The 14,165-nt window shown below is 50.7% G+C and overlaps 1 protein-coding gene across 4 annotated transcripts in view; it reads left to right on the top strand.

The window, feature by feature from the left end:
* The window catches only part of ZCCHC7 (zinc finger CCHC-type containing 7), a 124,627-nt gene extending 112,982 nt beyond the window's left edge, over positions 1 to 11,645 (top strand). For all 4 annotated transcript variants that reach the window (XM_055790596.1, XM_055790593.1, XM_055790594.1 and 1 more), the window contains exons 10-11: positions 4,448 to 4,565; positions 5,038 to 11,645. In XM_055790596.1, coding sequence (XP_055646571.1) covers positions 4,448 to 4,565; positions 5,038 to 5,483 — 564 coding nt within the window. In that variant the 3' untranslated portion in view covers positions 5,484 to 11,645. The remainder of the gene's footprint in view (positions 1 to 4,447; positions 4,566 to 5,037) is intronic.
* Positions 11,646 to 14,165: the final 2,520 nt, after the last annotated feature.

Here is a 14,165-nt window from a genome sequence, read left to right as displayed (position 1 = left end):
TGTCTCTCCTTGGCGGGTTTATTGCTTTGTTGTTTAAGTCTTAAATCAAAATGAGACTGCCTGGGAGACAGAATATTCATTAGAAAATAGACAGTGACAGAACACAGCTTCCACACCCCCCACCCCCCTGTGGCTCATGGGATGAATTATTAGTGCCTCACTGCTGTGTTCGACATCATGCAGGATTTTTCACCACAATCAGCCCGACAATTTGAATGCCCGTTTTAGGAATTTTCCATTTCTCCCTGCTTTCAACTATCCTCATTTGTAGTTTCGTAGTTTAATCTAACATCTGAATTAAGTTTGACATCAACCCTCTGTAAGGTACACAGCCTGGTGAAGGAGGACATCGTGATCCTTAAGTGGCCTCAGTGAAAACTGGAGGTGTGCTGCATCTTCTAGGATTGCTTGCTTATGTTTATCACCTCTTTCAGTCCCCTGTCGTGACAAGTGCAACTCTCTACCTGCAAATATGAACACCTAACAAATGTTCGTTCTTTTCTTTGATGGAATAGGTCCAGGGCCCACAAGTATTGTAGAAAATGAATGTTACTTAGGTGTTGGATGGGCTAAGTTTATTGTTTCCTACAGCAAATTCCCGGCAAATTCCTTCCTTCTCTCCTGCATGCTCTGTGTGTTGACTCCTACGTCAACTATGACTACTATGACTACCGAAAATGTACTGTGAAAAGCCTGCTGCTGTTTTCAGCTAAAGGGTTAATCCCTGCGGGGAATAGTGGGACAAGTAGGGCGGGTTTGCTGGGATCTTCTCATGGCAGAGCTGAAAGATAGATGGAAGATTTTTAGTGCCAAGCTGTCTTTGGAGGCACATAAAGATTTTCCCCTTCAAGTGGTGCGCTGAGGTCATCGTGAACATCCAGGACATGCTGCTGCCCACGCAGCCGGATTGGAAGGGGCAGGAAATACTCAGCGGTTTCAGTCCAAGCTTGGTAGGAGGAGACGAGCATGAGCCAGCAGCCCAGTGGCACCCTGGCACAACAGGAGCGCAAGCACTGCTTCGGCTGCAGTGCACGGGGCCCAATCCTGCAAAACATCTGCTCGTAGCACAGCTACAGGTGCGGCAGCGGTGTAAGACCCCAGTGATACAGTCATGTGAACTAGCTTGTTCTGCCCGCTGTTGGGGAGTAAAGCTGATAAAACCTATGAAAGCAGCGCTGAAACTGATCCTGTTAAAACCAGAATAAAGCCCCTGCCAGTAATACAGGCACTAGAATGAGCATATCGAATAAAAACTGAAGTGACGGGATTGAAGAAGCGGTGAGGCTGATTGCTGGCAATGGATCAGGAGCGTTTTCCTGAACTGTTAAAAATTGAGGAAGGCAACCGTACATGGATACGAATAAGGCTGCTGTAAAAATAATTAGTAAATCTGTGGGAGGAGCTGGTAGTAGTTACTTGAATAGAAAATGGGCGAAGCTGCATGAAGTCAGTACAGGAGTAAAGTGACTCAGGCACAGCATTGTATGTCTTCCAAAGTTAGAGAAGATAAGACAGTACGAGGAGCAGAAATAGCCTTAGCAGTGACTGAAGGAAGATGGGAGAAGTCAGTAACAACACAGAAGGGCAGAGATACCAGACCTTTGTATACGCACACAGACGAATGTGCGGGGCGCGTGGCAGGTTATGTGATGATAACCGAGTATTTGCCTTCAACTCACTAACCCTGTTCAAGAACGGCCGAGGAAATTGGACTGGCAGGCTGCACGTGCATCTTCACAGCGACCCAGCCAGGCAGGGAATGCATCTGAGAGCTGCGGCTCTCACTGGCTAAGAAAACCAAGGTCATAATCAGTGCCTGAATTCCTGCAGCGAGCAGCTCTGTCAGAGCTTGGAGGCTCTTGCCTATAATTTAAAGGGGAGAAAAAGGTCTTTGGTTTGGTTTTATTTCATGTAGTTCTTTTTAAGCAGGTAAAAATCAGTTGTGATGGCAAGCATCTCTAAACTTTTGTCCCCTTTCTGTACCTCAGGAACACTATCCTATTGCTTTTCTTAAGCAGTTAAAGCAGAGGAGTAACAAACTGACCCGAGAAAAAAAGGCTGGTGTTAGTTTTGTGTACACACACCATACTCAGTGCTTCCCGCTGCAGTCCTTTCCTTTCATGTTACCATTTAATTCCATTTAGGAACACCGAAATTCCTTTCCTTTGCTAGAGGCCTAGGGAGACCTTTCCCCAAAAGAGAGACAAGAGCAAAATACTTGCCTAATCCCAGAGTTAACTGTACGGTCCTGGCAAGGAGGTCACTGCAGATCACTTCTTGTTGTTTCTAGAAATGGAAACAGTTAAGACAGTCATGTTTTTACGTGAACTAAGGGCAGGATTTAATAAGGACGAGAAATCTTATTTAGCAGCCTTTTCATCATACTTCATTTCATAGCAGTCCACACATCCAAAACATTGTCTCTTGCGGTCCATGACAAAGATGTGGTCATTTTAAGGGACACCCCCATGCAAAGTTAAGAGGGAGGGTAAGTTAATGAGGCACAGCCCGCTGCATTACTCAGGCTGCAGCAAGTTCTCAAGGCAGCAGGGATAAGGAACTGTATGGTATCTGCAGATGTACCTTGCATTCACATCCCAGCGTGCCAATCGCACAGAAAAATCCTCCTGCAGGTTGGTAGCGGCTTCTGCTTTCCATGCTCTGTACGATACCTCCGATGCTGAAGGCTGTCCCGAGAGTGTTCAACAGTACCTGGCGTATGGGAGCCAGCGGCAGCTTACTTGGGAGGGATGCTGGGCATTGCTGGGCTGATTTATCAATGCAGTGGCGACAAAGAGGAAAAGAGGAGTGCTGATGGGGGTGGCACGTGCCTTTCATTCACTAAATCTTCTCTGTCAGCGCCTTAACAGAACAAAAATAATGAACAGGCCATGTGCGTGCAGGGCAAGCCCTAGATTTGATGCGGCATCTCAAGCCGTACATTTCACAGGTGCCACAGAAAGCTGAATGTGCCTTTGCCTACTCCTGTGTAAAGCCAATCTATGTTGTTTTCAGGAATGGCAACGTTTAGAGACAGCATTTTCTTTCATTTTATTTCAGATAAATAAAAGCAGGTAGCTTTGTGCTCTGCCTAAAGGCTACTCGGAGCTTTCAGTCATGTGAAATGCAGGTAGTTGAAGTGGCGTTTTCTCTGTTATGCTTTTCCAGCCTCTTAAATCTGAGGGAGCACATGGAGGACCCGGGAAAGGTGAGAGAGGAGGTTGTGTGGTGGGGTGATAGCTGGCCATTCGAGGTGTGCAATAAGAAATCCGGTCGTCTTCCAGGGTGTGCATGTCTCCGATGAATAGCTGCTGAGCCCAGCCTCAGGTGACGGAGCCACACGCCCCCTCCTAGGTCCCTTTCAGCCTGATTCACAGTGCGGTAAGGCTGAGCCCTCAGACTTGGGTAGGCTCCAGCTACAAGCTGCCGCTGCTTGTCCGTGCTCCTCCATGCTTGTGGAGACCAGCCAGTTGTCTCACAACCTAATGATGCCCTTTCGGAGGACACCACGGGGAGTAACTTGATTCTTCACTTAATTTCAGCCAAGTCCAAATACAAGTGGAGAAATACGAAATATATGTGAAATGCATCTCTGATGTACTCTGCCTTGGCAAAAGAGAGGGGGGGAGGCAGGAGGACACGAAGAGAAAGGATATGCTGGAGGTGGCACCGAGTGGTAGAAGCAGCAAACGCAAGAAGGAAAGATGCTTAGCTTGTGGTGGAGACACCAGGGCAAGTGAAAGCTCCTGACAGTTTTTTGAGAATGGAAAGGCCCAGAGTTCACTAGATTTGGGCAGTAGGAAGCAGAGAGATAATATTGCAAAGCACAACGGGTAACAAGCAATTTACAAAGAGAAAAAAGCATCAGTTAATACCACAGGGTGCCCTGAAAAAAAAAATGACCGAACTGCAGGAAGCATCCGCTTGCTCCTTCCCTCGGCTCACCCAGCCTTTCAGTCCGCCGCGTTTCTGCACCTGCTTTCACCCAAAATGACCTGGGGCAAAAAAGCTCCCCTGCAATTACAAGTGGTTTGTCTTTCGAGGAGGTTGGGCACGTGGTTGTGCTGGGAGGGTGGAGAGGGCAGCGAAGGCGAGTGGCGGGGGGACCTGGCCCCACTGCAGGCAGGACAGCCCCATTCCCCAGGTCCAGCAGCTGTGTTTGCAGTTTGTCTCCCGCTTACCTCCTACTCACCGCTTCTACCGTTGCTGATGGGCAATTGGATGGGCAGAGGTGGGATCCTCTCAGTTTGCTGCGAGAGGACAGCAGCTCAGCTCATGTAATACGTGTAACGTGGGATTATTGGATGGTAATAAAATTAGCAATGTTTAAAGAATTGCTGGCCACATCCTCCACAGGTACAGACCAGCACCTGCGGAATCCAACCCGTTTACCTTCCCAAAAAATTGCAACTCAGCCACATATGGTGACGCGAAATGTGTTTTGCAGGAGTGCTCAGAAAGGCGGATGCATGGGAGCATGTTCCCTACTTCTCCATTCATCTGCTACTATGATGATGAATACGATATCAAGAGAAGAACAAACAGATTAAAAAGAAAGGCTGCAGGTACAGTATATTTTGGGAGATTCCTCCTACCTTTCAGTTCTTAGAAATACTTTCTTCTGTGCTTGCTGCTTTTAGAAATATTGCGGGACTATTTTCCTGTGTTGAGAAAAGCAATAGGGATTTGAACAGTTAGTCTAACGATTGTAAAAGATTTGTGACTTCAATCATCCATGTCTGCCATGGAAATTTATTGTGCCGAAGTCACTAAAACATCCTCACATTGTCAGATGTTTTAATTCTAAAAAACATAGTGACATTAAAAGTGCTATAAACTAACAAGAAGAGAACTAAACTGTAATTTGTTAAGATTCTAGTCTATTGGCAGGATAAAAAACACTATGAAAAAATCTTTTCAGAGAGAAATTTTTTTCTCTACCTACCTTCAACGTCCATAAGGAAAGCTGTCATGACTTGTCCACTGGCGTTTTGTGTTTTCTGCATCAGTATTGAAATAAACTGCTCTGTTTTACAGAACTACAGGAAGCCGGCCTTCTGCCAGAACAGTCAGAGACACTGTGGCAGGAAGAAAAACACGGAGGGCACAGCCATAAGAAAAGCAGCAAGCCTTGGCAAGAACATAGGAAATACAACAAAGATGGCGAGTGTTACAAAAAGATGAGGATGTCCCAGGCAGAGAAACCCCGAAAAGAGAAATACAGGAGTGAAGTTGCAATGGACCGCTGTTTGGAGGACTTCCCTCAAGGGTGTAAAAGGCATGCGTGCAAGGGCAGTAAAATCCGTTACAAGTCCATTTTCCAGGCATTCTCGGGCAGCAAGACTGCGTACGTGCAGGAGCCTCTGGAGGGTGCTAAACGGAAGAGGAAATGGAAAAAGCAGAAGGACACTGGTCTTGATATCAATGAGAATTTATTCCTCATAAAACAAAGGAAGAAGAAGTCCAAACAGAAATTCTGGTGATGAGGAAGCAGATAGGTAGCACCAGCCTTTACTGGCTCCGGCTCTGCCTTCTGTTTATTTTTGTTCCTCTCTTAGCACGCTGATTTTGAGTCCGTCTCTGAGCCCGGGCAGCATGCCCAGGCGGCGGTCACACACCAGACATCCCTCTCATGAACATCAAACATCGTCTTTCATGAACGGTCCGCTTGACAGGTTGGACTTTGTGCCCCTGCCTGAAATGGCCGTACTTTCCAGCAGTCCCAGAATAGGCTGTAAGTTTATTTTTTTTGCTTGGGGAGGGCGGGGGGGGGGTGATGGGGAAAGGGTCGTGCTGGGTTTGGTAGGGTTTGTTTCTTCACCAGTGAGATGTTGCTCTGCCTGTCAGAGCAGGATCCGCTGCTAGGGAGCACAGTGCCTTCGCAGCTGACGCTGGACACGTCAGGAGTCATCAGGACAGAGACCGGGGGCACAGATGTAGCAAATGTTCCCTGCGGCCACTCAGTCCTCTCCAGAGCGCAGCTGGGCACACTTGCACTGCTGTCCCTCCTGGAAGGTGCTACAAAGCCATTGCCTTTGCACTTTGGGCTGTGACAGTCTTCCGCCTCGTGCTCCAGCGTGGTGTCATGGATCCGTCTCTCTCGGTGCCGTGGCTTTTGGTGCTGAGCACGGACAAGCTCTGCGCGAGTCTGTTCCCTCTCCTTGCTGACTGTTCAGCAGGGCAGGAAAAACCAGCTGAGAATGGAACAGAGTTTACATCTCAAATCACGTCCTTGCTCCCCTTGATGTGGAAGTTGTTTCTGGAGAAAAGGTAGCAGAGTATGAAAAATGTATTCAATTCCAGACAAACTGTGCTAAAATTTAGTAATTTTTCAAAACACAGTTATTTTTGTACACTGGAATTAAACAAGCATGTTGTTAAAAGGTTTGTAAGAATAATCGCTTCATCGAAGGAACAACCTAAATAAAACTTTACATGAGGGATATTAAAAAAACGTAGCTTTGTTCTACATTTTCTTGCATTACCAAACATAATTAAAAAGTGTCGTCTTCTCTTTACTGAACCCCTGGCAAGAGATTTTCTGGTTTTGAAAAGGAAATTACCTATGCTGTAGCTACTGTACTGTAGATTCATGACCTGCTCTGGACGATACCACTCCTTTTGCTAAGCATTTAATAGTAAATAACAGCACAGCTTCATAAAGGTGCGTGTCCTCTCTGAATTTTTACGAAGAAGCGGGCCTTTGGCTACAGTTCTGTTTCAAGATTAGGAAGCGTTTGTAACCTACGTTAATGCAAGGCTATCTGGGAAAGGGAAATGGGTACACTAGAAAAAAATCAGGACTGCCCTTCTGCCAGTAGTGTCCCATGGTAGTACTCCCTAAATTCATCAGCTTTTTGTTTGGCAAGGTCACCAGCGAGAACGCTGGTACTTCAGTGACCATATCACCTCATCTCCGAGGTGCTAGGGGTAGAACTATGCCAGCCTAATACTTGGGAACCTAATGCCCGGTTTTGCTGAAGTGTGTCCTTGCTGGCAACTGAAATTTAATTTTGCTTAACTTCATTGATTACATGGTTGTAAAGTTCCTGACGATATTGAAAAAGTAAATCGCTTTTACCCCTGATTTTTAAAAAAATAAAAACAATAAATTAATTCCACTCCTGAAAAGACTTGCCCCTAACACTGAAACTCGTCTTTTCCTGTATGCTTTTTGTTTATCGATACCTGGTTCTATTTGAACGAAAGCCTCTGGTAGCCTTTAGCTGAACCAGCACGTAGACTGGCAGGTAGGGGAGGAGGGTTGGTTTAGATTGAGCATTGAGGTCAGCTCTGACTCCTGCGGTGCGTCGTGTCTGGCTTCCTCAAGCAGCCTTGCAGGTGAGGGCCAGGATGTGACTCCCCAGCCCAACACGAGGCAGCAAAGCTGTAGTAAGAGAAGCGAGATACTGGTGCAACGTATACAAACTGGAGTATTAACTGCACCGTCCACTTGGGTCATGGCATGTTAAGACATCGGCCCAAATACTGACTTATATCAGGCTTTGCACAGCAAAACGGAGCAAATCTGCTATGGAGGGCCAACCGGAGAATCTGGAGAAGAATCAGAAGGTCCGGATAATGCAGCTAGCATGGAAATACTAAACATGAATGTATTTTTCATGTATAAACATCTGTATTTTTCTAGAGAAAAGCAGCTGGGTAAATAAGGTGCAAAGGAAAATGGCTGGTCTTAATAAGTGGGACAGCGAAGAACAGACACGTGTAGATGAGGCACAAAGAAAACAGAGCTTAAACCAGTAAAGGTGATGGGAGAGCAGCAGGTTGTCCGAGGCGGGCGTGCACTCTCCCTGGAGGGTTTCAAGGAAGCGTAGAACAAACATCTGCCAGAGATGACAAGAGGTGGTTGGAGCGAGCTGATGCGTGAGCGCTCTGCTGAGGTCCCTTCAGTGGTTTCTCAGCAGCCCGGTCCTGGCCTTGCCCCCGTGTAAGCAACGTGCCCGTGCTGCTGTTGGGCAGAAGGAGCTCAGCACGCCCTTGGCCAGGCACTGCTGGAATAGAGAGCAGGAGAACCCAGACTCTTCGCATCCCACCGGTTGTGTAGGGCTGCGCTGTCTTCAGCCATCGCTCCCCAGCCCAAGGCAGCGCTCGGGTCCTTGAAACCCAGTGCCCCACCTCTCACAACCAGCATACTCCAGTTTCAAAAGCACCCCTCAGGCTGGGTGCTGAGCCTTCTTGCACGTGGGAGCAACAAGGTGCAGCAGGACAAGGACTTGTCTCTTGCCAGCCAGGACCTTCTTCGGCAGCATGTTTCCAGCCGTGGAGATGGACCCCCCGCAGCGTACACCCAGTGAGTGAACCTTCTCCCCCCCGACCGTTAAACTCTACGTGGAGGAGTCAGGAAATCATCTCCACTTACCTGCAGGAGACCAAGCGCCTGGTCTGTGTGCCTGTGCAGTGGACGACACTCCCAGATCATCTCTCTTGGGACGCTTTAACTAAAAGGGGTTGCTGCCAGCACCAGAAGCCTGTCACTGGTAACTTGTGCCTCCCAGCACTGCCAGTAAGGCTTCTGTCTAGCAGATTGATGTATTTTACAGAGCTTAGTGCAAAAATAATACAGTTGAAGATGTTTTTGCATTAGATGAGAAGGACAGGATGAGGAAAATGGCAAAAAGGAGTTAACGCATTTTCCACAAGCAAAAATAGCACATTAGCAACTACGGAAAGGAAAGCTCTGCATTAAAATCCTGTTCGGGACCAGGTGACTTGCAGGCTGAATTACTTTCATCAAGCTCCATTTTATCCTATTAAACCAAAAAGTGCTTCAGCTTGTCATTCCTCCCACCTGCTTTTTCCCCCTTCCTCTAAAGAACTGTCAGCCTTTACTCCAGAGATGCCTGGGACTGAAAAACATGCTTATCCCAGGAGAGGACAGTGTCTCGAGGTCACAGTTGATGTGCACTGGTGAAGCAGCATGAGGAAACCTACATTGCGTGAATAAATAAAGGGGCGTAGCTCAGCCCAGACTCTGTGGAGGAGACAAGATGGATGGATCGAAAGGTCAGAGTCTTGTTTGATAATGGGGGCACTTGTCCCAGGAGTGAAGAGGGGAGAAGAGAGTATTTGGTCTATCATTTGTTGCGGCCGCTACACAGCAAGGTTGAGGAAGAAAGGAATAGTGTTTGAGGTGTACATCCCAGCAGCGTACCAGCGTGCGTTGGCAAAGAATTAAACGTGTCTTTGTAACACGCTGGCTCCTCCTTGAAGCTTTCGTTTCACTAACGTCTGCCTAAAAATGTCGGCATCTCTGTCTCTCAAGGCACCAGCTCTTGTAGATTCTGCTGGGAAAGTCATTTAACCAAGCATGTCCGAGCTACGCAGCCACCCTGTGCTGCACCGTGGGGAGCAGTGACCAACATTTCCGTTGTGCACCGTGCAGCCGGTGATGCTGGGGCACCGCAGCTGCATCCTGGCCTGGAGCCCTCCTGCACACCCCCAGCAAAGAGGTCTGGAACCCACAGCAGAACCGTAACCTGCTCCCGTGTCGCCAGTGCCAGATCAGGGAAGCACCACGCGTGAGCAGCATGCTGCTGATAGCAGGGACAAAATTCAGAGTTCCCCCGTCAGACAACGCCGCTGGTGAGGTGCGGGATCCCGTGCTGGTCTGACTGGAGCGTGTGCTACCTCCTTGGGGCTGGCGCTGTTCCTCCAGCAGCAGTGCTGGTTAGTCTGTCTTGGACACGACAGCTCTCCAGGCTGGCACCCAGTTTGTCAGCAAACTGGTGAAAATGTTGGTCCCAGGCGTCCTGCAGCAAAACGTTGGTTCCAGAGCTCGCCGTGGCATCGGGGCACCACAGTACAGAGCCGTGTCCCAGTCCTGCCCAGGCAGAGGCTGCAGTGGGAGCAGGTGGAGTGGGGTGTCCTGGAGCTGGGGGCGCACAGGCTGGGGGGCTATGGAGGGAGCTGTTATCCCCCCGTTTTGTTGGTGGGAGGGCAAAGGCCGGACACCTATACCTAAGACCTCCCACACAAACAGGAGCTGAGCACAGGCATGGCCCCGTCACCCCTAAAACCATTCTCCTTCCCTCTCAGGCAAGGAGCTGCAGCTACACCGCTGTCTTGGCAGGCTTGCCAGAGCACGTGGAGCTTTCAGCCCTTTCTCTTTGCCAAGAAGTAATCTCTTGCTGTGAGTCATTTGCAGAGCGTGATCATGACTGGGATTTAATTTGTTGTGCTTTGCGATGGAGCTTGCTGGCTTTGGCCCTCTTCCTTAACTCAGGGCCCCAGCGCCACACGTAGATGTTGTCTCTGCTGGCAGAGGTGAACGGAGTGGAGCAGTGGCAGGCAGATGGGCAGGACTGGTGGGGCGGCATTGTGCTGGTGAGCTGGGCTGCAGGAGGGCGTGCGCCCAGCCATGGCATCCACCTGGGAGCCAGTTAGGGGATGCTGCTCTGTGCCACAGGAGCAGCTGGAGGCCACATCCATGCAGGGAGGCAGCTGTGGATGCTTCCTGCCAAAGCAAGGCAGACAGGGTGGAAGCCACCCTGTTTTGGGACCGTTTCCTCGCTATGGGGCGAGATGTGGATTTGCCGTGGTGGGTTTGTCCCACGAGGGCAGAGGTGAGTCAGTATCCCCCAGATGAGCTGTTGAGCCAGCAAGCACCGAATGTAGCTGCAGCCGCGCTGCCTGCAGAGAGCGGGACAAAATTAGCTGTCTTTATCTCCTGTCATTTTGCTTCCGCCAGCTGTCTTAAGCTGGCAGCTGTGTGTCCCTTCTGCTCCTTGCTGCTGGCATGGATGAGGGTGTCCTAGAGAGGGAAAGAAAGCCCCAGTTGCCCTGGCATAGTTTTTCCAAGCCTTGTGGGCATCAGGCATTCACAGCAGATGTGCAGGCAATGCTGGGAGAGCCGGGAACTGCAGAAGGGGAACAGGGCAGCTGTGCGATGGTGGTGGTGGCAGGACAGTGGCATCTGGGCAGGGACAAGGCACTGGCACCCTGTCAGCAGGCAGGAGCGCTGCTGCAAAATGGAAATCAAGGTAAGGCTGCAGCTCATGGCACAAAAGAGCCCTGCAGCCACCTGGGTGGATGAGTGCAGCAAAGCAGGGTCCAGCCCACAGGATGCCTGGCACAGCCCCGCCAGCCCCTGCCCGGTGGTCCTGGCGGAGACGGAGGGGACCGACCGAGCCCTCACGGCCCCGCAGCACTGCTCCGCTCTCCAGCCAGGGCCGCTTTTATCCCTGTGACCCCGAGCAGCTCTTCACTGTCTTCATGTGTCCACCAGTTACAAGTGCCTGTGGCACTACCTGGCACGGCAGCCAGTAACTGCACTGTTTTTTGCATTGCAAAATGATTATTAGCACCTCAGTTCATTATCAAAGCAAATTTAATTTTTCAATGTAAAGGAGCCAGTTGTATTTATAAAGGAAACACTGTTGATACAGCCAGAAAAAATTAATTCATGACAAATGTAAGGAAAATTAATAGTCTTTAACCGGGACAATATTTGACTGTGTCTAATTATGCTTTGCCGGGTAAAGTACATTATCTTTGAAAAGGCCTGACAGAGATTCTTGCAGAAGCATTTTACACTTCTTGTGATGAAACTGCATTTAAACATTGGGGTTTTTAATTAACCTTGTACCAGTCTGGTCAAATCATATAAAAACTGTTGTGAAACCTCAGTATCCTCTTGTGTGTTTGTGCACTGCCAGAGGCGTTGTGTACATTCAGGAGGCTCTTGTGTAATCCAAACCCGTTCAGGCAGGGAAAAAAAAAAAGGGAGAGGAGAAAACACCAAAGGCAGCATGGCTGCAGAGAGCCCCTGGACCTCAGGTGGGGGTCCTTGCTGGTGGGACGGCAGCATGGACATGCAGACGCCACCTGGATTCGGCCGGTGCCGTGTCTGATCCATCACCTGTCGCTGCTTTCCTCTGCCAGCCCTCCCTGCATGTGTGGCTGTGCCGGCTTACACGCCTGTACGCAAGAAGCAGGACAGGGAAGAGGAGTGGGAGCTGATGGGGTGAGCGCTCCTGCATTTCCCTTCAAAGGGGAAGCCAAAGAACCAGGCTCTGCCCCGGGGTCTGTTCACCGTGGAGGGCTTGTCCCTGCTGGTGCAGATGGCCTCGGACAAGCGGGATGCCTGTGCCTTTCCGAGGGCTCTGGCTGGCCCCGCTGGCTTTCCCCATGGCAGACAGACAGCAGAGCACCGCCGCATCAGAACAAAAGCCCGAAGGCTCCTCACCAGACACGTGCCCACATTGACTCAGGGCAGGATGAGTCCCCAGGAGATGTCCACAGGGTAGGGTCTTCCCTGGCAGATGCCCTTCCTCAGGCTGACTGTGGCCCGTGGAGCCTGCAGGCAAGGGTGGCCACAGGAACTCCACAAGTGGAAGGTTCAGCGGGTGTTGGGGGGGTTGGGGTGGGGGAAACCTCACAGAGAGATGTGGGGATCTCTGGTTCTCCTTAGAAGATGTTGCTGGCGACAGCATGCGGATGCAGGTGACATACTGAATGACGGGTGCTTGTCCATAGTAAAAACAGCACAAGCCCAGCCAAGGCACCAGAGGGTCTGTTTCTGCCTCTGGTTATTCATGGAGAATAACCTCTTCTGCCTCTGCCTTCTGGTTCTCCAAAGGTTTCCGCATCCTGGACATGGCCCAGCCCCTCTACAGTGCCAGCTGTCTCCATCCCTTGGACACAACCGCAGCAATCCTGACCGACAGCAGCAGCAGGAGAGCTGGATCCTCTGTGTGAAGAAATCCCAGGTGCACATCGCCAGGATGAGTTATTGGTGTTGGCACCTTCTCACAACCACGCACTCTTTTACCAAATGATATGCCCGACCCCTGCAGCTCCCAGTGGGGTGATAACTGAGCCAACCCGGGGCCAAAGCTGCCATCTCGTCTCCTTTCTGCCCATGCTGGCAGCTGGCTGCCCGCTTCCCCAAGACGGACTGGTGCTTCCCGCTCTCGGGGGGGGAGATTCAAAGCTTGTCCGAGCTTTGGAAAAGCAAACTGGAGGACCCCAGTGCATGAAATCACCAGGCAGGCAGGATGAACCCCACCGTTTTCCTCGTTTCCTTATGTGGGTGTTGCAAAGGGAAGCTCTGCCCCCCGCAGCATCCTCCTCCAGCCCCGCGGCCAGTCCCATGCCACCATCCTCAGCCCTCCTCGGGACAGCTTGGAAATGCGCCATCTTCTCAACTCGGCCTGCCAACTTGAAGCCAATTTGCATTGGATAATTATTTTCAATTAAGTGATAACCATCCTGCTCTGAACAGAAATAATCTTGTCCGAAGGCCAAACAGTTTATCCTGGCTCAGAGACGAGGCTGCAGCTTTGTGCAGACGCGCAGCAGCGTCGGCACCGTTATCGGCTCTGCTGTGCTGAAGGATACAGCTCGTAGCCAGGGAGGGTTGCACGCAGCCCCGTGTGCTGACTAGCGCAACACGCTTAAAGCAGCCCGGCTGGCCACCGCGGCAGCCTCCAGGTCCTCACCAGCACCTGCTTCTCCTGTGCAAGCCAAGTCTCCCTTCCCGCTCCCCATCAAGCTAAGGGATTTTGCAACCCTGGAAGTTTTATTCTGGTCCCCAGGCAGCGGCAGAGCTATTTTGCATCTGCAGATCTCACCTGCCCACCAGCTGTCTGCCTCCTGCAGCACCATGCGGAGCGAACACATGCTCTGCACAGCGAGGTACTGCCAGAAGAGTGGTGAGCACCGAAACAGCCCCGATCCCCACCAGGGCCGGCCTCACCGATGGAGAGGGCTCAAACGTGTGTCGTACAAAGTTGGTGCCTTCCTGCTCAGCATCCTCCCCACTAAAGCCAGCTGGCCTCTGCAAGAGCCAGCAGCAGCCACCCTAGGTGCCCTGGTGACCGGCCACTCAGCACTGGTTGTGTGCAAGCATCCTCTCATAGAATCACTTCGGTTGGAAGAGTGTTCAGCTCATCAAGACCGTATTTGCTCTCAAGAGCGCCCTGAGCCACTGAGGGTCCCTCACGCACAGCGGGCAGTGAGTGCGGGCTGGTGACGTGCCCCCGAGGTGCTCTGCCTGTAGGCCGTTCCTCTTGAACTTGGCTGTTGCAATAAAGACAAGCAGGACTGCCGCCCCCGAAGCAGAGAGGCGGCTGGGCCCGTACTGCCCTCGGTGGGGCAAGGACCCACCACGACCAAGCGATCTGCCGCTTTGACAGAAGTCACAG

Source organism: Falco peregrinus, chromosome Z, assembly GCF_023634155.1.
Source record: "Falco peregrinus isolate bFalPer1 chromosome Z, bFalPer1.pri, whole genome shotgun sequence".
Classification (NCBI taxonomy): Eukaryota; Metazoa; Chordata; class Aves; order Falconiformes; family Falconidae; genus Falco; species Falco peregrinus.
The sequence above is the reverse complement of the archived record's forward strand: the minus strand, read 5'-3'. Positions and strand labels throughout refer to the sequence as shown.